Genomic DNA, 25,490 nt, shown 5'->3' on the forward strand with positions numbered 1-25,490 from the left:
TTATGATCATGGCTTGCATGCATGCCGTCATAAAGCAAATGCAAAATGAAAGTGCATTTCTGTAGGCTACTGAACTTGAGAAGAGTGCACCATAATATCTCCCAGTTGATACTCTTGAAGGCAATAGTCAGGTCAAAAAAGACCACGTGTGGTGGTTAGTGCCAGTCTCAAAATCCCTCATGAAGCTGTTGCATAATTAAGATTACATCCATTGTGCCGCAAAATAGATGGAATCCACACTGCGTTTCAGGAAACAGCTATTCAGCTACTCGGAGGCAGTCGGTAACCACCGTATCATTAACTTTCTCTATGGCATACTGCAGCAAATGCCTTACTAAAGTCCATGTAGACTATGTTTACCGTCCTGCCTTCATCAATCTTCTTAGTTACCTCCTCAAAAAAGTCACATTATGACACTGGACTTCCTCTGCACAGAGCCATACTAACCACCCCGCCTTTCCAAATGTACACAAATCCTGTTGCTAAGAATTTTCTCCATCAATTTCCCTACCACTAACGTAACCTGCCTTTAATTGCCTGAGTTATGCCTACTGCCTTTCTTAAATAAAGGAACAACATTAGCTATCCTCCACGTCTTCTGCAACTACCAACGAAGCAAAAATCTCCTCCCTTGCTTCCCATAGCATCCTGGAACAAATTTCATCTGGCTCAGGGGTTTTATCCACCCTTAAGTGTTTCAAGACATCTAACACCTCCACCTTCTTAATACTGTTAGGCTCCTGTCTATCAATGCACCTCTGCCTGAAATCATCATCTTCCCCACCTTCTAGAAAGGAAATAAGGTGATGAAATGGGGATAATTATCAACCTTGCAATAAAAGCAGCTTTTAGGGAAAAGTTATCAACAAGATTTGTACCATTTACTTTCAAAATCTGTTAAGTCCAAAACTAGGGTCTTAAATCTGAAAAGGCACATTATATGAGCAGAGAATTGTTCAAGGGTGAAAATGAAATAAGATTAAAAGAAACGATGGCCAAGCAATAACAAGTATTTAAAGTCACTTAGAAATCACAACAAATACACTGCCTCAAGAAATACAAACTGCACAGGGCACGAAGCCCAAACCTAGCTAATAGATGTTAAAAGCATTAAATGATATTAGATGAAAGCTTACAATATTGCCATAAGTAGTAAATCACAGTGTGCTGGATTTTAAAATTTAGTGTAAGATGATGAAATGATTGATGTAAATAGGAGTTCACCTCTTCCCTTCCCACCATCCAGTAACCCAAACTTTCCAAGTGAAGCTCTCCACTTGCACTTCTTCCAATTTAATATACTGCATTCAGTGTTCACAATGTGGCGTCTTCTACATTGTAGGAACCAAACAGATAATTCATGATTGCTTTGCAGAGCTCCTGTTCTCAATCCACAGGAGTGACCATGAGCTTCTGGTTGCCTGCCATTTTAATTCACTGTTCCACTCCTAATCTGACTTTTCTGTCTGTGGTCTCCTGCGTTGTTAAAACGAAGCTGAACAAAAGCTTCAGCAACAATACCTCATCTTCCATCTCCGCATGTTGCAGCCTTCTAGACTGAATATCAAATTCTCTAACTTTAGGTAACTCACTCTTCTTGTATCAGAACTGGCCATTTCTGTCTACAATTTTAGCTCAGTTTTTCTTTGTCTGGCCTGCTGGGCATTTCCCACACTCTTATCATTAGCAAGATATTACATGGACAAAGAAGCTTAATTTGATCTAAACTGTTCTTTAACTGCCATATTAGTTAATTTGGTATCACACTATCAGATACATTCCATTTGTCTATCAATACCCCCTCCCCCCCCCCCCCCCACCCCACACACACCTTTTCTGCTACCTATACTAACTTGTTTCTCTTTCCCCAGTTGTGATGAGGTCCCAGATACGAAACATCACCCATTTCCTTCCGTGCATGCTGCCTGACTTGCTGAGGGTTTCCAGCATTTTCTACTTCTATTGTTCGCCACTTATTTTTGCAATTAAAGTCACTTGCATGCCACTCTCATGCATCATTTTACATTTTGGTCATCTGGATATCCAAATCACAATGTTTGCACATCTAGAACTACAACTGGCATGTATGTAGCCTATGCTGTCTGGTGGTTAGGATAAAGGTTATTCCCCCACATTTCAAGGAGACAATCTTCCTGTAACAGGCACCAAATAGTCTGGAAGCAAAGTCTGAAAGGATACAAATTTACTTTTAACATATATAGGCCATTCCTGGGAATGTTCTGTTTTTACAGATGCCCATAAGTCAATTTTGTCTGCAAGTTGGAAAATACACAATAATCATTCGATATGGTAACCGCACTTGCACAGTAACAGATGGCATCAAAAGCACACAAGACTGATAAGAAACAATACTAAAAGTGGAGAGAGAGGAAAAACTAGTTCTGCCATTCATAGAATGAGTGTCTATACATTGGACTTTTGAATTGAATAATATTATGGGAGCTTGTTCATTTGTAGGAGTACCCATAAATTGAGTGTTCTTAACCTGGGGACAGCTTGTACCTCAGAGCTAACACAAGCATGCAAACAAAATGATAGTCTCAAAATGACTACTGTTTGCATTATCTTTTAATGGTAGCAATTACTGAGATGCACAATCATGGCATAAGGAGTCATCACACCAACACTGAGTGGCAAGACTACAAGTTCAAGGCCTTATAATTCCTCCCATTAGTATCCATGAAGTGTCAGTTTATATAGCAGATTTAAAGTGCATTTCCAACTACAGATCTCTGCTTTTAAAATGCTAATTTCTTCAAATGCAATCCTGTTAAAAACTGTAATTTTGTTCACATGATTGAACCAAACCCCTTCCACTGAAAAATGCAACTGCAGAGCACTGCACCTTAAACCAGATACAGAATAAACTGCATAATATTTCCAAGCAGGAAAAACAAAATGATACTTCTGCTGTTGACAGATTGGTTCCGCGTTTTCAACACTGGATTTTGTCTTGTAAAACAGATTTTCTGTTTCCTAAATTCAAAATGTCTTTATTTAAATCCTCAGTGGTTAAGTCACCAAAATTAATAATCTAGAGGTCTAGAATAACAGAGCACAAGTTCAATCTATACCCCAACAGCTGTGGAATTTAAATTCAATTAATCTAATAATCTGGAATTAAATGAAAGATAGAGTTGTTGTTGATAACCATGAAACTACCCAAATGAAACTCAAAAACTTGTCTGGTTCACTGATGAAATTTGCCGCTCTTCCCCAGACTGCCCTATATGAGACACCAAACTCAACAGCAACATGCATCCCTCTGAATTAGCCCCTGAAATGGCCTAGTCAAGCCAGTTGTATCAAAATAACCACAGTGACCTTTTGTTATAAGGCTTCATGGGGTCCATGTGGAGTTTGCACATTCTTCATGTGACCATATGGTTTCCTCTGACATTAAGGACGTGCAAGTTGGTAGGTTAAATGGCCACTGTAAAACTGCCCATAGTGGGTGGGGGTGGCGGTTGTTTGTGTGAGGTGAATAAAAGATGGAATAAGTGTGGGAGTGTAAATGGCCTGTTTTCATACTGTATGACTCTATTGAAACAGAATACAAAATACAGACCACGTAATATCCAGCTACACACCCGAATTTAGACACAAAGGCAAAACTGGCCCACCTAACCTTGTAAATTCCTCCTCATGAACATCTGGGGATTGTTATCCAAATTGAGAATGCAACAATCTGACACTGATGTATTCACACCATTAAGCCTTAGAGAGCCAAACATGTCAGACATCTTCATCACAATCGAAAGGTACAAAGGATAGTGTGCATGGAAGACCTCAAGATTGAATCTGGATCCGATGAAGCCTTATAACATCACATCAGACAAAGACAGGGAAACCTCCTGACAAACACCTACTGTCAACGACTGATTAATAAGTAAACCGTCATGTTGAACATAATTTTGAATTGAAAGACAATATACTCTGGATGGGGACTTAAATGCCATCACCAAAAGGAAACAAGAATGGCTAAATAGCACTACCATCAACAACGTTGACCAAGTCCTGAAACACAAAGCTGCCATTCTAAATCTCTGACAAGTAGTACGTGAACCAACAAGAGATAAATATACTTGTCCCCATCCTTGCCAATCTATTTAGATGCATCTGTCCACAGCACCACTGATAGAAATGACCCAGCACAGCTTTTGCATAGACGAAGTCTGCTTGTGCTCTTAAGACACCCTTCACCATGTTATGTGGCACTGTGGGCCACCTGCAGTAGAATTGCATTCTATCGTAATCTCAAGACCCCACATATCCCTCATTCTATAATTACAATCAAGGGGACCACACCTCTTTCAACAAGGTGTTGACCGTGCTATCCTCTACCAACCTAAGGATTCACTCCTTCCATTATTGTGTACCATCAGCAAAGTGCACTTGGTTCTCCCCCCACCCATTCTGACAGCACCTCATAAACCCAGAACATATACCATCAAAGCACATACCATCAAGTCTGCCCATGCAAGGGAACACCACCAGGTTTACCTCCATGTCACAAAACTGTATCACACATTAATTATGATAGTACTTATAAGTATAAATTACTGAAACAACTTATGAGCAAGAAGCTACAGCATATAATAGACTAGAACATCCTAGGCTTCAAAATTTAGTCATTGTTAAATTTTTGGATCTCAGTATCCTACTAAGGCCTCAACTAGTTGGACTGTGAACAGATCAATGAGGGTGAAGAGCAAATTTCTAGCACAAATTCAAATGTAGTGATCTTTCTTGAAATGGATGTCAGGCATGAACAGAGGTAGGCTCAATTATAACATCATTGTAATACCATCCCTCCCCACCAATGGTAGTATCTACAGGAGATACTGCCTCAAGAAGGCAACATCCATAATCAAAAATCCCCACCATAGGGGTCATGCCATCTTCTCGCAGCTACCATTGGACAGGAGGTACAGAAGCCTGAAGTCCCACACCACCAGGTTCAAGAACAGCTACTTCCCTTCAACCATTCAGTTCTCGAACCAACCAACACTAAACCAACCTTTGATCATGCAGCACTAAAAGGGACTTTTCTTTTCCTGTTCTAATTGTGTTCTTTCTTGTAAAAAGTGTGTCCAATTTGTTTTTCTTCTGAATGCTGCTTATATGATGCTGTGTGCCTGTAATGCTGCTGCAAGCAACTTTTTCATTGCACCTGGGCATGCATGTACTTGTGCATATGACAATAAACTCAGCTTTGAATCAGCCAATCACATAATTATCAATCCTTTCTGCTGATGTCACCTCGTTACAAAATGAGGTGTTGCTTTGCTTGAATCCCCTGAATTTTCTTCATTTCTATTTATGTTGCACCTTTAATTAGAAACAAGTTCTTTAAATCAAATATTAAAAAATAGTGCATTAACATGCAGATGGTAAAAGATGCAAAACAATTAACTTAAGGGATGGGCAAAGTGGAGAAGAGCTGGGAGTGGAAGGGGAAAAGAAAATTTGTTTGACATTTTTAACCAAGATCCAAAAGCAACCACCTGTTCAATTTTCAAATTTCATTGATCACTAACAACTCTTTATAAAGAAAATAACACTACAAAAGATTTTTTTTAACTCCTATCTTTATGAAATTCCACATCAGCCAACTTAGTTTGAACATTAGAAGAGAACCATTAGGAACAAAACTTTATCAGTAAATCCACATACATTTAATGTCAGTACAACTTAGCTTCATATTTCAAATTAAAAAACAAATCATCTTGAACGTTCAATGTTCCTCCAAGAATTCACCAAGATTAGAATTCTATAACTGCCCATTTTATCAATTACATTTTGAACCAGTCAAGGTTTTGATCTTCAGCCAGAAGGTCAAAAACATTTACAACAGTATTTAACAACAATTAAATTTTGCAGCCAAAGACAGAACTTCACTTCTTAGAAAACTACATTGTGTAATCCACGTTAAACCTGTCTTTGCAAAACAGTATAGAACATAACTTACCATGAGATCCATGAGCACGGTGCATAACAAAAAAAGTGATGAACTTGCTACGTTTTCACATCGATCTGTGCTCAAATATTGTCTTTGCACATGGACATGACAGCAACAAATTGCATTTTCATAAAAATCTCAAGGAAACAATGGACTGAGATTATACCAATTGAAGAGAAAAACAAATCAAATCATTCCAACAATAATTTTAAAATACTTTCACCCACATCTTACCACACCAATAAGTCATAACTCCCAATAGGGAGTGTTACAAAGTTTATAATATTGACTAAGGTTTACAAAACAGCAGCTTCTATTTTAAAATAGTTATAACAAGGTATTCCACAGAAGCTGAGGTTTGAAGATCACATAAGAAATCCATCAGTCAGATGAAGAAACTCAAATATGCAAATATCATTTAAAAATTATTACCAAAAGCAAGACTGAATAATCTAAACAAAATTTGCCATTGATCCCCTAATCAGCTTTACTCATCTTCAGGAATGGAAAATTTAACAGTAGTTTTACTGCTCTCCACCCCCTTCCCCCAACCTATTGCCTATGAAAATATTTATTCTTCGATTAGCACTACCAAAACAATAAAACAAATCCTTCACTTTGATGCCAGTGCCTCTGTCCACTGGCTTGACAACTTAGCAGTCCAATGGTGCAGGGCAATTTGCAGGCTTCTCAGATAGAGGGCTGGGAAGCCTGCCTTCCAGGGTTTCACCAAATTAAAACTGCATAGCAATCCACGATCAAACAATTGGGAGAAATCTGTTGTCCAGAGAAAGTTTTTTCTTAATTATTGGTTTGTTTCAAATTGCTTTGTGTGTGAATGCATTTTTACAATGTTTGAACAATATTTTTTGCATTAAAAGCCCTGATCAGACAGACAACTTTAACACCATAGCAATAGCCTGAGGCGCATGGACTCAGAGTGGTTCTGTGAGCCCAAGGCTCTGCTCAGCTGGGCAGATGTATTGGGAGCTGGGTTCCCGGGGGAAGTCTTTGCAGGCATCCTCGTGCAAGGTTTTATGTAAAAATTGACCACCCAGTTTGCCTTAAATGGTGATTATAGATCAAAAGCAATTCAGTGGACATCAAGTACTTAACATCCTAAAAATATTTTGAAATCTTTTAATATCAGAGAAGATGAGCATTTTGAACTTGAAATAGCATCATCTCCAACCCATCATAAACAAGGTAACAAGGAGTTTGCCAGGGGCTAACTAAACTTTTAAATACACAATTAAAAAAGGAAATTAGCAAAAACAAAGCAGTTTGGTAACCTCAGTGTCAAGTGAATATCTCAGGTTGAGGCAGCTGATCAGAAATTCTTTTGAGTTGTCATCAAGGAGTGCTAAGGAAAGCTACTTGACTGCCCTTTTGGTTTCATCTGGTTCTACAAGATCCTTGACTGGATAACCTACATTTAATTGTGTGAATTGTCAAGATGAGGGTTCAAATCATTGTCGCTTGCTCCTCGCCACAGCAACCAACACGAGTCTGTAGATAGCCATGAACTAAAAAAAATCTTCGCAAGGTTTGGGCAATACCAGTCACTAACCTACATCTTTGCCTGAAGATGGCAGAACCCCATTCTTAACAAGCACGTTGATGGTACTTTTAAACCCAATTGTCACCAATTGCCCGCAAAGTATCTTACTGCCCACCTAGAAGCCAGACAAATGTCAAAGAGGAAGAAAGAAAGGATCATAAAAAGACTCTACTATCTGTTTGATGCATAGTGTCATGTGGGAACTCCAGGATTCTTAATACATTCTGGGTAACATAGAGTGAAGCCAACTGTTATTCGGACTCAAGCTCAGGTTCTTGGAGCTCTAAGATTAGCTCGAACCTGAGAATCTCTGGACTGTGTGTTCCAGAAGCTGGTCACCCTGCAGCTTAGAATGTATAGAACAAGGAACAGCACAGCACAGGAACAGGCCCTTCGGCCCACAATGTGGTGCCAAACTAATTAGGCTAATGACACCTAATCCTTGTTGCCTGCACACGATCCATATCCCTCCATTCTCTGCATATCCATGTGCCTACCCAAGAGCCTCTTAAATGCATCCATCATATCTGCCTCCACCACGACCCCTGGCAGCACATTCCAGGCACCTACCACCGTAAAAAAAAAACCTGCCCCACACTTCTCCTCTGAATTTACTCCCCCTCACTTTAAATGCATGCTTTCTAGTATTAGACATCTACTCTATCAATGCCTCTCATAATTTTATAAGCTTCTATCAGGTCATTCCTCAGCCTCTGCCGCTCCAGAGAAAACAACCCAAGTTTATCCAACCTCTCCTTACAACACATGCCTTCTAATCCAGGTAGCATCCTGGTAAAGCTTTTCGGCACCCTCTCCATAACCTCTATTTTTTTTCCTATAATGGGGCGACCAGATTTGAATGCAATACTCCCGATGCAGCGTTACCGGAGTTTTATAAAGCTGCAACATAACTTACTGACTCTTGAACACAATTCCTCGACAAATAAAGGCAAGCATGTCATACACCTTCTTTACTACCCTATTGACTTGTGCAGCCACTTTCCATTAGCTATGGACATGAACTCCAAGATCCCCATGTGCATCAAAGCTGTTAAGGGTCCTGCCATTAACTGTGTACTTTCCCTTCACATCTGATCTCCAAAAATACAACACCTCATACTTGCCTGGATTAAACTCCATCTGCCATTTCTCTGCTCACACCTGTAGCTGATCTATATCCCACTGTACCCTTTGGCAACCTTCTACACTATCCACAATGCCACCAATCTTTGTGTCATCTGCAAACTTATTAACCCACCCATCCATGGTTTCATCCAAGTCATTTATATATATTACAAACAGTAAAGGTCCCAGTACTGTTCCCTGTGGAACACCATTATTCACGGACCTCCAGCCAGAAAAAGACCTATCAACCACTACCCTCTGTCTTCTATGGGCTTCTGAGGTTTCTAATGAATAAAAATGGGTTCCTATCTGACATGATAGGAAGGTACATGAATTCAGGAATCTACAAAATCCATTTTCAACAGGGAAGATCAATAAGGATGGCAATAACTTGGGGTGATTTTGTCGAGAACACATCCACTTTAGGGGAACTGAGTGCACAGGAAATGTTTAATGTAGTGGTCATAGGGGGTTCAATAGTCAGGATGGACAGTTGCTTCTGCAACCAGCAATAAGAGTCCTGTCTCTCTGGTGCCACCACAGAATACAGAACATTTCAGTGAGAGGCAGGTGACAGAAGTAACCAGATTTCACAATCCATGTGGGATATAATGATATAGGAAGAAAAAAAAGGATCAAGATTCTGTTGTCACTTTGGGAGCTGCTGGGTGATGGTAGTTGTTAAAAATTCCAGCCTCAAGCACCAATTTACTCCCTGTACCATTGATTAGCATATGAAGGAAAATAGGATATAACAAGTTAATACCTTTGGAAAATTGTGCTGAAAGGACAAGAGTTTTAATTTTAAGGTAAGGGGACCTGTTCATTGTGGACTGGTACATTTGAAATAAAGGGGGTTTAATGTATTTGTGGGAAGATTAATAAGGCTTTGGGGCATGGGCATCAGTTTGCAACATTACAAAAGGAGAAACAAAATGCAAAGAGAACTTCTACCTAAAAGCATGAGTACAAGTTCAGAAATAGGGCAGACAAAGCAAATTACTGAAGCTTGGTACATTAGACAGTGAGCTACTAGCACCAAGTTCCACATAGAATTGTAGTTTAGCTGCATTAACAGAAAATTGTATCAAAGGAGAGGATTATGGCTTCTTGACTGCAAGGTACTCAAAGCAGATGAAGGAGGGTGGCATCGCTGGTAAAACAATCTAAAAATGGAGAGTGGCAATGTAGTTGAGGAGCAAAACAGAACTTACTTTGTAATAATGACTAGACATAATGCTATTCCACCTATCCAATATGTCACCACTATAAGGGAGCTCATTTGAAGGCAGATTAAAGAAAGCTGCAGGGATCAGAGTATGATAATGCCAGGCTTAAATTACCCCAATACAAAAAAGGATGATAACAGCGTAAAGGGAAAAGAGAAGTGGAATACAGTACATGAAATGGGCACAATAAATCTTCTTGATTCATGTATTTCCAATCCAAAGAGGAAGGAAGCAGCCCTTGATTTAGTGCTGGAGAAGAAAGGTGGGACAAGTGGACCGTGTTTTTGTTCAAAAGTATTTAGGGTTAGGGTTAAGCATGTAAAACTATTTAACCAGAAGGGAGTGAGTTAATTTTGGATCTGACTGAATTAATAAAACAAATAAGTGGAGCAAGCAGAGAGTAATGCATTTTTAAAAAGAGACAAGTATAAAAGGGTAGTCAGACAAAGGCCAAGAACATTAAAAGAACAAAAACAAAAAGGGTACTGAGTGAGTATTTTGCCTGTTTTTGCTGAAGTCAATGCAGTAATCAGGTTGGAATACATCCCCAGTCAGATAAGGATGGAAACTGCAGAGGTTCTAGCCATAAACATTCAATCTTCCCTGAATGTGAGTGTGTTGCCTGTGACCCAAAGGAATAGGACAAAACTTGATTAGCATTTGGAACTATGAGCTAATAAATGAAAGTCAGCAAAGACCAATCATGCATGACTAACTAGATCAACTTCTTTGATAACAGAACATACAGGATTGTTGCTGATAGTACAGTTGATATCTATAAAACATTTACATAAATGTATTTTCAAAATTAAAGCCAATGGGTTTAAAGACACAATGAGAGAAAGGATTCAAACTGGATAAGGGCCACAAAGATAAGAACAATGGTTAGTAGCTGTTTCTCGCGATTGGAGGGAAGGTCTAACACCAGCTAAATGGGCTGTATGGGCTTGCTCCTAGGTGAATTGTTCTTTGAAATTACTGCCCTGTTCATTGCAAATTTCTGAAAATGATAAGGAATGAAAGAGGCCAAGGAGACTAAGCCAGGAAAAATACCTGACATTCTCAGGATTGATGTTGTACATAATATCACATATAACTGTTGCAGCAAGAATTCTGATGTACACTACAATTCCTTATTTTTTTAAAAAATAAATCAGCTTTGGTGTGGGTGGGAAAATATTGCACAAGTAGCAAAAGCCTCACTTCAAAACTGTAACTGAGGGTAAAAAAAACTCAAAATACCAAAAGTAGTTATATTGAGTGTCTTAAACAATGACAACAATCTACATAGTATACCAATTTCATAATTTCTCATCTGAACTTTACCAAATGGTACTTTTTCTGAAGAACATTCAGTACAATGCAAATGTCATTCTAAATAAAATATTTATAGTGGTTGTAATAATCTATCACTGTGGATGATAGAGTTGCATATGCAAAAAAAATACAAAATTTTATATAAAAATACACTGAAGCAATGTAATATTTGAATATTGGTTCAATATAATTCAAAAACAGGTGAAAGTCAAACAGAAAGCTTGATGGGAACATTACATACTGCATCAGCTTTGGATTATTTTTTTAAAATCAAAAATAGTTTACATTTGCACATTTAACAGACCCAGCATGGTCTTGTCATCATGAGATCAAACATCTTGCCCACTGAGTTATCAAGACACACTTTCACAAACTCAAAATCCTGAATAAAAGCATACTCACTGTATACTGGACCGTGGCTACTGCTGCCTGAGGAGGGTAGATACGTTCTTCAATTGTCTGCTGTACAGGTCCTCTGGCAATTCTGTAGTAAAATGGGGTGTTAAGGAAAATTGTATGTTCACGGAGATCTCTTTCAGTTCCATGACTGCTCATTACAGCACTGCTCATTCCAGCAGCAATCATATGACTTTGCTAAATCGGTCGTACTGCCTGATGATTGTAAACTGAGTCTCCATGGTCATGCAAGTTGAACATTTAACTTTGTGTACATACTACACTCACACTGGTAACCTGACCACAGTGCAACTGAATGCAGTCATCTTCCTGCATTAGTGCCAAAAAAAATCAGATATCTGGCCATCTGGTTAAGTTGTTACAGAATATAACCATGCTAAATTTTCCAGTAGGTACACATACTCATCAACCTGTATTAAAAATCTGTCCCAAATACAAAAATAAAGACAAAGTATAGCAGATATGTACGTACACCAAGAAATACATCTATACAGTTGAAGAATGAAGATTGGCAAATGTAAAACACTGATACATCATTCCAGTTACAAATATCCATTTCTTGTCTCGTTTCAGTAACTCCACTTCTGTAACTTGGCCTAAAAGTTTGGTAATATAAATTACTGCACAACCATTCATAGATAAATGAGGAATCCACTACCTAAAATTCAAATTACATTTGATTTAAAGCTACACAGTTGAATAAGTACTATAATTCTTAGGTATTCCAAAAGCAGAGCCACCAGTAAAAATATCACAAAGTATTAATTTTTCCAAATGTTTGCTCTGAACCGTATCCACCATCAATTTCAGCCGTCCCAATAATTCCAGGTTTGCCTCCCACTTGTGTCATCCATAAACTTCAACTCAAAATTCCCGCCATCCATTCACTATCTGCTGATGACCTACTCCTTATGACCTATATTAACTTAAGGGACATTAACATCTCCAAACTAAAAATTCTCAATTGTACACCAAGCCCCTTCATGACATCACACCTCCCATTCTCTTACTTTCGAAAGAAAATCAAAGATGCAATCCTTCTCCAATTCTGGCTTCTTATGTATTTTGTAATCTTCAATCCATGATTAGTGATGGTGCTCACAGCAGTCCGGATACCCTCACACATGCCCTCTGGATATATATCACAAACCACCTCCGTGTTCTCCTTTAAGACCTACTAAATAACAAACATCTTGGAGCTGTCATTTAATGACATCTTTAGCTAAGTATCATCTCTGAATGATTGTACTCCTGGGCAGTACCTTAAATTTTAAAATTTAAAATTTCCAAGTGCAGCTCTTTTGTTTTATTTATTTTCCTGTTAAGGTAATTGCCTGCTTTTCATTGCACATGACATACAAGCAGATGAATTAAGTTCAGGCAGGATCATTTCATTGTTATCCAGCTTGAGGTGAAATAAAAACAGCACTTGTTTTTTTTTGAAGACAGAGCTGAAAGGGGGAAAAAGAAATCATCCAGTGATGCTCTACGAGTTCACATTCACAGCACTGGTCCACATATGCAGAGCCTCATTGATTTCCTGCTCGTTTCAATTATACATCAGAGCAAAGATGCATCACTTTCGGGTGAATATTGGTTAAACTAGTGTGTGTACAATACATTTGCAGACTAAGCCAGATTTACAATCCAAATAACTTCAGGGCCAAATGAAACCAAATAACTGATGTTTTTAGTCATTGAAGACAAAAAAAAATATTCGTTAGAAATCTAGTTTCTGAAAAGATTTCTGCCATGCAATAATGGGTCTGCTTATTTAAAATACAGGACGTGACTAAAGCTTGTAAGTGTATTTTTTTGTTAGCATAATTTCCTTAAAATCATTTTAACAGCCCCCATCAAACTTGGGAGATATCATTAACAAGTCTATATTATTGACTGAACCATGATCTTGTAATCAATTTTAAGAATATTCAATGATTTATAAAATTTAATTTAAACATTTCAAATTCACCAGTTTTGAAGGGCATCTGGGAGACTGCTTAGAAATGGGTTTTATTTTTTACATCACTATTTGCATCATTACCTCACAGCTCCAGTGACTTAGGTTTGATCATGACCTCTAGTGCTGGCTGTGCATCCTCCCTGTGACTGCTGGGGCTTCCCCAGATGCTCTGTTTTCCTCCCACATCCCAAAGGTGTGCTTGTAGGTTGTAGGCAATTTACCCCTAGTGTAGCTGGGTGGTAGGAGAATCAAGGTGGAGTTGATAGGCTTGTGAAAGAGAACAGATTACGGGGAAATAAGTGGGGGAATGGGATTGATGGGATCACTCCAAGCAGTATAGATTTGATGGGCTGAATGGCGTTCTCCTAAATGATTAGGAAATAGGAGATGTGAGAAATCTGCATAATTGCTTCATGATTTTCATTTGTAACCCAATTGTGCTGGTTTGATTAGTTGAGACCCACCACCAAAAAAAGGCCCGCTCACATCTGAATGTATTGCCTAAAGACAACCAAGCTTTGTGACTCCCTTTTGCAGTTTCAGAAACGTTTTGTAGTCTCAGTCAAGATAACCATAGAAATTGTACAGATTTCCTTTGCGGTACTTGCTGCGAGGAGAGACTCAGCACTGCAGATTATTAAGTTCCAGGAAAACCATAACTGGGGAAGTGTCAGAAATCACCTCATTATAGTTGTGATAACTTCAGTCTTGTCTGAGAAGATGTGCTTTGCCCAGTGAACGCAGACAACAGTTGTTCTTTTCCCTGGAGCTGAACATTCAGATCATAAAGGAGGGCCGTAAGTTCAGGAGGAAAAGACTGCTCAAAGCCATATGATGTCCATTTTGTCAGTGTGCCTTGAGGGGGAACAACCACAGGTCTTTAACCTCACCAGCAGCACCAAATCCTTTTCAACCCTTCTCAACCATCAAGCCTATGCTATGATTGTTATCCTGATCTCTTTGTATTACACGTATAAATATTGATGCTATATAATCAATCTGTATTAATTTGAAAACTAATAAAAAGATTGAAAAAGAAAAAAAACATCGAGCCACTTCATTACTATACATAGCATCAACTTCTAAACCTGCTTTACATTGACAGTGCTCAGGTTGAGAAATATTAAGTGAATTATGAAGGCAATATTTTCCCCAGACTGTACTAGTGTATAATAAATGATACTGAACAAACTACTCCTCTCATCCAGATCATGCTCAAAGTGTTCATGAAGTATCCCAATACATTTCAAAGCAAGCAACTTAAAGCACTTTCTTTACAATTGTGCAACTTCTGAGTGATACTGCTGATTGGTTCTATGAATGGCAAATATGAAGTTCAGGAACAACATTAACACATGATGTGTTGTCAGTGATGAAGGTAAGGCAAGATGCATAGAAAAAGAGTCCACGCAGTGCTCAAACTAACAGCTGTGAAGATTCAGCAAAGCTGGGAACAAAACCGAAGCTTGTCTGGGATTGCAGGGTAACCAACTGTCCCATCTTCACATTTTTGGAAACAAAGTCCCTCCAGCTAACTACTGCCACAATTCTCACTAATATCCCTATTACCGCTTGAATAACTCAAAATTCACAGCTTTTAATCAAGGCGCACTTTGCTTTCATTGTCCTGTAAGAGCTTTGAGCTGGTCAAAGGGTCATCCAGTCCACTGTGGCCCACAGACTGTATACTGTGCATTCCTGGGTTAAACCATCTCAACATTGTATCATGAACAGGAAGAATCCAAAAGAACACATGAAATTATATCAATACTTTCCACTGGTGAACAACACAAAGTAAATTGCTGAAATTGTTCGAAACATTCTCTTTTCTTTTCTGCAGGGTCATTGATTCAGGGTTATCACAACACAACAAATACTTCAACACTACTGCTCTCAGATCTTTGCCACCTACATGATGTAGCCGAGGGACACTGAAGGGAGGTCAGCAGAGGCAACACCTTCCAGAAAGGGAAATCAGATCATGACGTACTGAGTCAGCTTCACTGTGCAGTCAGGTGTGTTCAGCAATGCACAGCTCATGGCAAGCCAAAAATTGCTTAAAAGTGCAACTGTTATCCCCAAGTATTGTGGGGAATTCAATACCAGTGCTGAAATTCTCAGACTCAGCTGGAAATGAAATTCAAAAGTATTTGTTTCTGCAAACACAAGTCTTTTTCTGTATCCCTGCTAAGTGACAATGTCACCAAAGTAACAAATCATTGCATAACTAATTCGGATGTGTTTAGTTCTGTCCTCAACAAGCGCTTGCAAGTGTGAACATCAGGGGAAATCCTCATTAACAACTTTTAGACTGCTGATAAGCTGAAACTTATCTCCAAAGCATTTTTGTTACGCTAGTTAGACATTAAACATTCCTATAATCAGGCAAACAGGATGGAGATAGTACAAGCAGAAGGGAAGGTTGTGTCAAATTGTCATGGGTGTCATTGTTGGATTATAAAGGGCAGGGTCAGACAACTTTCAAATGAGTCATAGGCAAAACATCTTGTGTAGTCGCCGTGCTGAGTTTTAACTAAAACCATCGAGAGTTAAATGAGGAGTTATATTTGGAGTTAACGTGTAGCTTGCGGGGGACTGCAAACTGAATTGACCACCATACAAGAGCAAGACCAAGTGATGGAGAGGGCAAGAGAGATAGAGAGATAAAGAGATAAAGGAGTTACAGGTTAAGTAGTGTAAGTAATACAAATCAACTGTATGCTATACAAGTATGAAAGTTTATAATATTTTAGATAATATCTATGAAATTGTGCAGTGTGTGTCATATTACTCAGTGTTCATTTTTATATTATGTTTGTTGAGTTTAGTTGGACTTTAATAAACTTTTAAGAGTTCCAAGCTGTGCTGCTCTGTGAGCCTGAACTCAGAAAATAGCTGTAAGAGAAACTAGCTACAGCCATCAGGAACAAGAACACAGTTGCACTCCCTGAACTACATCCTTAGCTGATCACGCTCCACCTATACCTCAAACAAATGTGCCACCATTTCTGCATATGCTCCAATCCTGAATTGGGATGACAGGATCAGGGAAAGTTTTACTCCAACCATGATATCTTCCTTTCTACCAACTTTTGGATGACAAGATCATTCTCCCGAGTGCCCAGGGTGGACGTGACCACAAAATCTAGGACTATTTTCAAGAATGGTGTGCGGGAAGGAAGGACAACACCAACATGCTCTTGACAAAGTGTGTTAAACATAGCCTAATTGTGATGAACACATTCTGTCAAAAAGACCAGCCCGACACTCCATGGAGACATCTGAGATCATTGCTCTGGCACTTCTTGGGATTACATCTCTGCTAGCAGAAGAAACCCTCGAGTGTCATGCTCCTTCCAAGGACAGTGTATAGATCTGAAGACAACTGGATGGACTATCAATTTTTAAAAAAATGTTCAGTGATGAACATCTGCCTGTCATTAAGACAACAGAAAACCCAGAAAGTCACTTGGGGCCAGTTAAACGTTGCAACCCTAAAAGCTCCGGAAGAGTGGGAGAAATTTAAGGCCCAGTTATACACAACAGTTGAACAAGTTTTTAGGCATACTGGGAGCAACTTAACTCTGCTGTCCAAGATGCCTACAACCAGACTATTTTCACATTGCAACAGAACCAGGATTGGTTTGATGCTGACAGTACTCAGATTCGTGATCTCCTTGAGCAGAAACAAGCAGCCCTCATCACCTGTCAAAGCTACCCACAAATCCAGTGAAAGATGGCAGAATACCACCAGCTGAAAGCCCAAGTCCATGGACATTTGCAATATGAAAAACAAATACCAGGCACAGATAGTGCACGAGGTTCATAACAGAGCATATCAGCATCACGTGTAACTTCGTTCAGGCTACCAGGACACCCACTGCACAAAACCCTCCTGATCATAGGATAACTCCCTGCTTCACAGGAAAGATGACGCCATCTTTTTGCAGCAGTTTGAACTCCTCCTCAAACTTGCACCCACCATATCAGAGGAGACCCTTCCAGCTATCCTGCAACACCTTATGGAGGGTTTCCTTGGTGATTCACTAACCAATGGAGAGCTGAAGTGGGCCTCCAAAATATGAAAACCACTAAAGCCCAAGGGCTGGACCTGCAGAGGTCTATCATGCTGGCAGTTTCCAACTTACATTATTACCCCAGCTCACCAGTGGTCAATGCTCAAAACGTGGCCAAAAGAAATTTGAGCAGGCATCTACACCAATGACTCAGGGTGACAAGTTGCCAACTGCTCAGCATGATGCCCCATGGTCCATTAAGATGCATGCCACTTTGAGACCTAACAAGTCAATACTAAAGGTAGAACGGTGGAAGCAGAAGAAAGGAACCAACCAATCCACTCTCCTCAGCAAAGACATACCTCAACTGCTGAAGTGTGTCCATCCAGAATTGGGCTCGTGGCTGACCTCATGCTCAGTTCTGAGGGACCACTGCTGAACGAAGTTACACTTCAGTACTCTGTTAAATCCAAATAATTGCAACTGTTGTTCAGTAATACAAAAAGAAGTAACTTTGAAGTTGGTACTCTTTAACAGATCTATTCATTCTCATCTTTTTACATTACTTCTCAAATTTCATAAAGACAAAGGAGGCCATGTGGATCATCAACTCAGTGCTGGCACTCAGGACCATCCCATCATTCCCATTCTACTTACTTCCCTGAAACCTATTCTCTCACACATGCCCATTAAGAACCCAGATTCTCCAACCCCTACCCCCCACCAAACACCCAGCCACCTACAGTGGGGGTAATTGATACCAGCCAACTCACTTAACAATTAGCACGCCTTGAGGATATTGTGGCACCCAGGGAAACCCATGCAGACACAAGGCAAACATGCAAACTTCATACAGATGGCACCAGAGGACAGACTCAAACCTGGGTCGCTGGAGCTGTGAGACAGCAGCACAATCTGCAGCACCCACCATTGTGCTGCTTTCACATTAAGAGAGCCCAGGAATTATTTAAATTGAAATTCAGTTCTTATATACAACAACATTTCACACGAGTGGTATAGGATAACACATATTACCCAAACAACATTTTGCTAGGAAATATTCTCTGTTTAATCAGCTGGCTAGTAGGAACTCAAAGTATCACCCTAGTGAACAAAATGCTGATGAATTTCTCCTCAAAATGGCTACATGCAAAACTAAAAGCTACCTGAAAACCTGGAAATGAAAGTTCAATCTCTTGTCATGTCTCTCAAGTTTACAGCATATTTCAAATTTGTTCAACCGTACATGGTTAAGAGTTGAGGGTGGGGTACGGAAGGCAGAGAAGTAAACAAAAAAATGCTGAATCACTAACAGCCATCTATTAGAGCTAATTATTTTCATAATTAAAACTGCTTTTTCCTTAGTTTCAAAACCTGTCAGTTTTTCACTGCTCCAATTCCTATTGAAAATGAAGTTATTTTAAAAAAATTATTACGAATTTGCATCTCAAAATGGTAAAAATTACCATCCAAAGTCTTATAAACTGGAAGCAAATCCTGCAAAAAATAGTAAAATTAAATATATTTAAAATATTTTAGTATGTTATACAGACTGGCAATTTATAGACAGAAAACTGCAACTCTCAGTTCACTAATGGTATATACCATGAATGGCAAATGGGGAAAGCTGAAAAGGAGTCAGGAAAAAAACTAGATCTAAATCCAGTTCCAACAAATAAAATCATTTTTTTTACTAATGCCAAGTCATAACTGAAATGAATTTACAACATTCCTAAACTGCTAACTCACATATGTAAAACAGTTCTTAAATGGCACACAGTGGCTCAGTCTTGCTGTAATTGGAGGTTATAGTGGTGCAGCATGAACACTGGGCATGACAACACAAAGGAACGGAAATGGGTTTTCTCACGCTTCAACCTCAATGTAATGATGGTTAAGCTGTGATCTAACTCCAGACTCTGCATTCTTTAATATCCATCCTCAACAAAAATAGTCAGATTTAAAATTATCAAGTGACTGAACATCATTTAACTTCAAGAGGAAAAGTTCCAAATTGCACTATATTCTGCATCTGTTGCACATTTTCATTCCCAGAGCTCTGGCCCTAATTTTTGACCATTTCTCCTCCCCTCCCCAACTGGTTTCTCACATTTTTCCTCACAATGCTGGCGATTAGTCCCAAATAGCCAAAATAATTCCAGAGAATATAACTTAATGATTTAAAGTATATGAAATAAAAGAGTCTGCATAATATACTCCCTCCAGTGCCCAGAACCTCTCTCAGAATCTCTGTAGTCTGTCTTTCTCACTGAATCAATTTCCCACTGACGCCATTGATGCCAGAAGTTTCACCTTGACGTGAAGGACTTCTGTCAAATGCCTTCTGGATGTCTATATGAGAACATCCACTGACATTCCACTCCCACTATTTCAGTATAGATTGTACTGCACAAGTGCCCTGACTGGACACTGACCAACCATCATGCATTATCCCAAAGGCAAAATGCAGTCTGACTTACTAAGCATTCCAAACATTTTCTAGATTGTCCTTTGATTTAAAGATACTTTAAAGAGATAACCACACAAAAAAACACCTCACTGCCTCCCTATTTCCACCAGCCCTATGAGGTGTTTCTCACACAGAGGAAAAGTGAGAAACCATGCTTAACAACTTTTTAAAACAAACATATCCCAATTTTACTATTTGTTTTGGTAACCCATGCTTTGGCATAAAGGCAAAACTAAGCATGAATTTAGCAATTCAAAACCCTGCAGGCCTCCAGATGAGGCCTCCAATTTTCACTCCATTGTCCTTGCAATATAGGGTGACAGTCTTCCTAATTACATGCTGTACCTGTCTATTTACTTCCTTGTATCTCAAGCTTTCTGTACTGTAGCAGCCAGAGTGATGTCAGGTATCCCATCAGGCTTTAGGGGGATACGCTGCTGCCTAGGAAGAGATGCTGGAAGCCACAGAACAAAGGGCCACAGCAAAGGAAGTTCACGTTATCAACACCCGGACAGTATCAAGTGAGAACATAGCTGAGACAGCTTTACAGCCCTGTAGGCTATCCCATTGTAAACATCCCACTGAGAGCTATCCGGAAGACAGAACAAGCAGATGGGGTGTTTGAGAACTGACATTTTGTGGAAAAGTACTATTTTATAGATTACAAATCTCAAATAAATTCTCTAGTAATTTAGGAACCAAAAAATAATTGTAGTTTGGCACCAGCAGCAATTTGAAGTTAAGGAAACACATGCTCCTATGATAAGGATTGGAATTAAGGCTGTGTGAAGGCAAAAAAGAACCAAGCAATGTTTGGGAGGCATGTGAAGAAATGTACTAAAGTTGCCTTACAAGATGACCAGCAGGAGCTACTCCACAGACCAACCACTGCAGTAGAAGACCCTGAGTCAGGGACTTGAAGAACTTACCAAGATCTAGCCCCGGCCGGTTCACCAAGAGAGGGTAATATCTGAATACAAGTAGTGGGTTTTGGAAGTTGTGAAAGTAAACTAAGGAGTTGTGCTGGTAATTTATTTAGTTGTGAAGCGAAAGAGTTGGTTGAATCGATTGTGATTAATAAAGTATAGCTGTAGGGCAAAGTCATTGTCTGGTGTGTAATTATCATGTGCTGTATTGAATTAGCAACAGTACACTGACGCTACCTAGTTTCTCACAGGCTAAAATATTTCTTTTATATTCTCCTCTCGTGTAACTTCACATTTTCTCATATTATGCTTCGTGTCACTTTCATGCCCACTGGTATAGCGTCTGCATATTTCAGATGTGATGCATCCTCTTACACCTTACTTTCCCAAACTTTGTATTATCAGCAAACTAAGATGAAAAGGCAATGTAACAAACCCTAGTCTTACATGCAAATTTTATCTGGGCCCCAGAATAAGTACCAGTGATGCAGTTTGCCAACCTGAACTCAACTAATTTATTCCTGATCTCCATTTTCTGTCCTTTAACCAATGCTCTATCCATGCTAAAGAGCCATTATTTTATACAATACAGGTAGACAGACTGGTGAACGCAGCACATGGTATGTTTGCCTTCATTGACTGAGGCATTGAGTATAGGAATTAGGATGTCACGTTTCAGTTGTACAAATCATTGGTTAGGCCACAGTTGGACGATTGGGTGCAGATCTAAAATCGACACATTATAGGAAGGATGTGATTAAGCTAGAGAGGGTGCAGAAAAGATTCACAGGAATATTGCCTGAACTAGAGGGCTTGAGCTATAATGAGACTGAATAGACTGGGACAGTTTTCCCTGGAGTCCAAGTGACCTTGTAGATGTTTATAAAATTATTATAGTGTCACAGTCTTTTTCCCCCACAGATGAGCTGCGCCATTTTATAAGGAGCTGTGAATGGAATTGAACATTAAAATAATATGCAAACATCCCCACTTCTGATCTCACACAGGAAGGAAGGTATTTGATAAAGCAGTAAAGACGGTTGAGTTCAAAACACTGCCATGAATTCTTGCAGCAACATTCTTTGACTGAAATGATTGACTTCAAACAGCCATGACCATATTCCTTTGTACAAGATAAAGTAGAGATATTCCCCCCTTGGTTCCAAATAGCTTCATTTTTACCAGAGCTCCTTGATGTCACACTTGTTAAATGGTGTTTAATGTTCTACCGAGTATCAGTGAGTTTTGCTGATCACTGCTGAATGAAGTAACACATGACAACACTGTTGATGGCACCTTCCAGCAATTTGCAGCTGAACGAGTAGGCTAACAGAGCTGTAATTAGCCAGACTGGATTTGTCCTGATCTTTGAAGATGACATATTAAAATAATTTTTTCTAAAAAACATTGCTGGGCAGATGCAAGTATTAGAACAGTATTGAAATAGCCTCACCTTCAGCACTCATAAGCTGCTTGTTTGATAACAACCATTCATGACTGGATTCAACACACCTACAGAGCTTTGCTCTGATCCACTGGTTGAGAGATCACTAATGTTAACTGTATGCTGATTTGCTTGTCAGCATGCATGTATCCATTTTACACTTTAAGTAGGCCTGGTACTGAGAATGTCCTTTTACATACCTCATTGAACCAAGATTAGTAGAGCAAGGGACGTTCTGGGTCATGGAACAACAGGCTTCAGTGAAATACAATTCTGCTGTTAATAACATTTTCTTCTCATACGTGCTCCACTGTTCAATAAGATCATGGCTTATCTCACACCTACAATCAACCTGTGAACCTTCATTGCACTCTCAATGTCACAAGTAAATCCTTCCTTAAATAAGGATGTCAGATATGCCAATTACATTTGCACCAGGGCTCTGTTTTTAAATTGAAGATGTCTTCGCTCTTGTACTTGAATCTTCTGCCAATAAGAGCTAACATACAATTTGCCTTCCTAACTGCGTGCTGTATTGGAACATTAAATTTCAATGATTTAGGTACAAGGACATTCCAGTCCCTCTGAACAGTCTTTCAATCTCCCACCATTTAAAACAATCTGTTTTTATATTTTTTCCTACCAAAGTAGTGACCTCCCATTTTTTGCTCATTCACTTCAATCTTTCATTCTTTATCCATTCACAAAGGACGTTCATATCCTCCAAAACCCCTCTGTATCCTCCTTACAATTCACACCACCACCCAGTTTTATACCAGCATCAGATGTGAATGTATCAGAATTGGTCTTTTCATTCAAATCAATTGTTCTTCACTGCAAGGTTTGTGAGCCAGTGGCAGCTCCTATCAATCCTATGCACAGCTCTCGCAGAAGGCAGGGGACAGTGCATGGTTGAGAACTGGGGCTAGGAATGCGGATGGAGCATGGCTGGGTTCAGGAATCGGGGGTTCTAGCATTTTCCCCTACAACTTACGTCAGGCTAACCGGTCTGTAGTTCTGATTTGCTCTCTCCCTTCTTGAATGGTGGTGTTACATTTGCAACCTTTCAATCTGTGAGAACTGTTGTAGAATTTGGAATTTTGGAAAAATGATAACCAGTCTACATAGCCAAATCTTTTAAAATCTTGAGAGACAGCATCAGGTCCTGAGAATGTAATAGCTTCCAGTCACGGTAATTTCTCTAATACTATTTCTTTACTAAATGCTGATTTCTTTCAGCTCCTCATGCACTTTGCACTCGTTGTTTGCTGTTACTTTCAGGTGGCTTTCTGTATCTGCCTCCACAGAAGAAGATACAAAATGTTTAAATTCTCTAACATTTCCTTATTCTGTTTTTGCTTCTAGCTAGATTAATTTCATATTCTACTTGCCCTTTCCTTGTCAATGCCCAAGTCTGCTGATTCTGAAATCTCTTTATTGTTCAAGCTTACTGCTTTTTGTTTTGCAATATTTTAAGCCCTTTCCTTGGTCTCATACATTGTTTAACTTATTGTTAGACACAGCTGCAACAATTTTCCTGTTTGGTGATTGTACTAAAGGAATACATATTTGTTGTAAGCTATGCATTAATTCTTCAAAAGTTGAGCATTGCTTGTTTACTGTAATATCTTTTAATGTAATTTCCCAATCTACTATAGCCAACCTACACCTAAAGATTAAAGGCCCTGTTTCGGATGGAAATCACTTTCAGTCTTTATGTAACATTTACCATACTACGATCCACTCTTCCCGCAAAGCCCGTTAACTATCTGATTATGAATTAAACCTTTCACATTGCAGAATACTAGGCTGTTCCTTTGCTGGTTCTTCCATATACTGATCTAGAAAACCACCTTCTGTAAATGTCATGAATCATCCTCCACAAAATACTGTTAATTTGGTTTGCCCAGACAACCTGGTAGTTTCACACTCACATTTACTGGCAGTAATTTTTGTTAATTCCAGATTTAATTAACTGAATTTAAATTCCCCAGCTCTGCGTTAGGACTTGAACTTTAGCACATGGATCATTAGTCCAGAATTCTGGATAACTGGTCCAATAATTTAACCATACGCAACTGATCCCATTTCAGTGCCAAGTTGGCATTCTGCTGCATGCACCACAATATCCCATTACAGAAATATTTGTTATATGGCTACTTTCACAACATCCTGTGTTGCAACCAATTAAGTACTCTGGGACCACGAGATCCACATCACAGCACTGAGATTCTTACTGACTGCTTTTTCTGCTGCCACTGTTCACTAAGTAAAGCAATACTATCGTACCCAAAGAACCTTTGATGGGTGGACAAAATGCAGCTCTTCTGAATGGAATTATTATTGAAATGTAGGAAATGCAGCAGCAAACTTGTACACAAGGTGGCACCAAAAACATCAAGGTGATAATCAGAAAGGACAACTTTTTTAAAAAGTTGTGTGGGTATAAATACTCACCAAGACACCAGGAAGAATTCCCCTGCCTTCTTCAAAATAGTGTCATGGGGTCCTTAACATTCAACAGAAGCAGATGGAGCCCTCTGAAAAAAAAACTTTTGGACAGTGCACTGCAGAGTGAATGCAGCACTATCAGAGTGTGGTCAAATCTCCAAAGTGGATATAACCTTTGATTCAATGGCAAAAGGACCAATTATAAGAAAGCTAAAAACTACAGGAGCTCCTTTTGCTTGCGAGCGAGACATACATTCATGCAATACCACTGGTACACATCCACTAAAAACGCTTGAAGCAGCGTAGAAGTTCTTCTGCTTTCCTATTAACAGGTTCTACATCCATTTCATTCCCTCAATAAGATATTATGCAAACAGCATAATGAGGTGAGATTTACATACAGAATTGCCTAAAGTGTACATGTTTTTAAACTGAAAACAATATTCTTTACCTAAAGGAAAATAAATCTCAAAAGAAAACATATGATTAAGACCTAACATATTTTTAATATATCTTCTCCATGGATTGTCACCTTGTCGTGGTAGAGAAGCTTGTGTGGTCCTGAGATCCCGAGAGCAATGCCGTGTG

General features: G+C 39.1%; 1 protein-coding gene across 1 annotated transcript in view; it reads right to left on the reverse strand.

Annotated features, from left to right (window-relative positions):
* Positions 1-25,490, reverse strand: part of LOC127583306 (eukaryotic translation initiation factor 4 gamma 3-like) — a 266,563-nt gene that overhangs the window by 213,737 nt on the left and 27,336 nt on the right. Inside the window, 1 exon segment of the mRNA XM_052039146.1 lies at positions 11,618-11,699. Coding sequence (XP_051895106.1) covers positions 11,618-11,699 — 82 coding nt within the window.

This window comes from Pristis pectinata, chromosome 26 (assembly GCF_009764475.1).
Source record: "Pristis pectinata isolate sPriPec2 chromosome 26, sPriPec2.1.pri, whole genome shotgun sequence".
Classification (NCBI taxonomy): Eukaryota; Metazoa; Chordata; class Chondrichthyes; order Rhinopristiformes; family Pristidae; genus Pristis; species Pristis pectinata.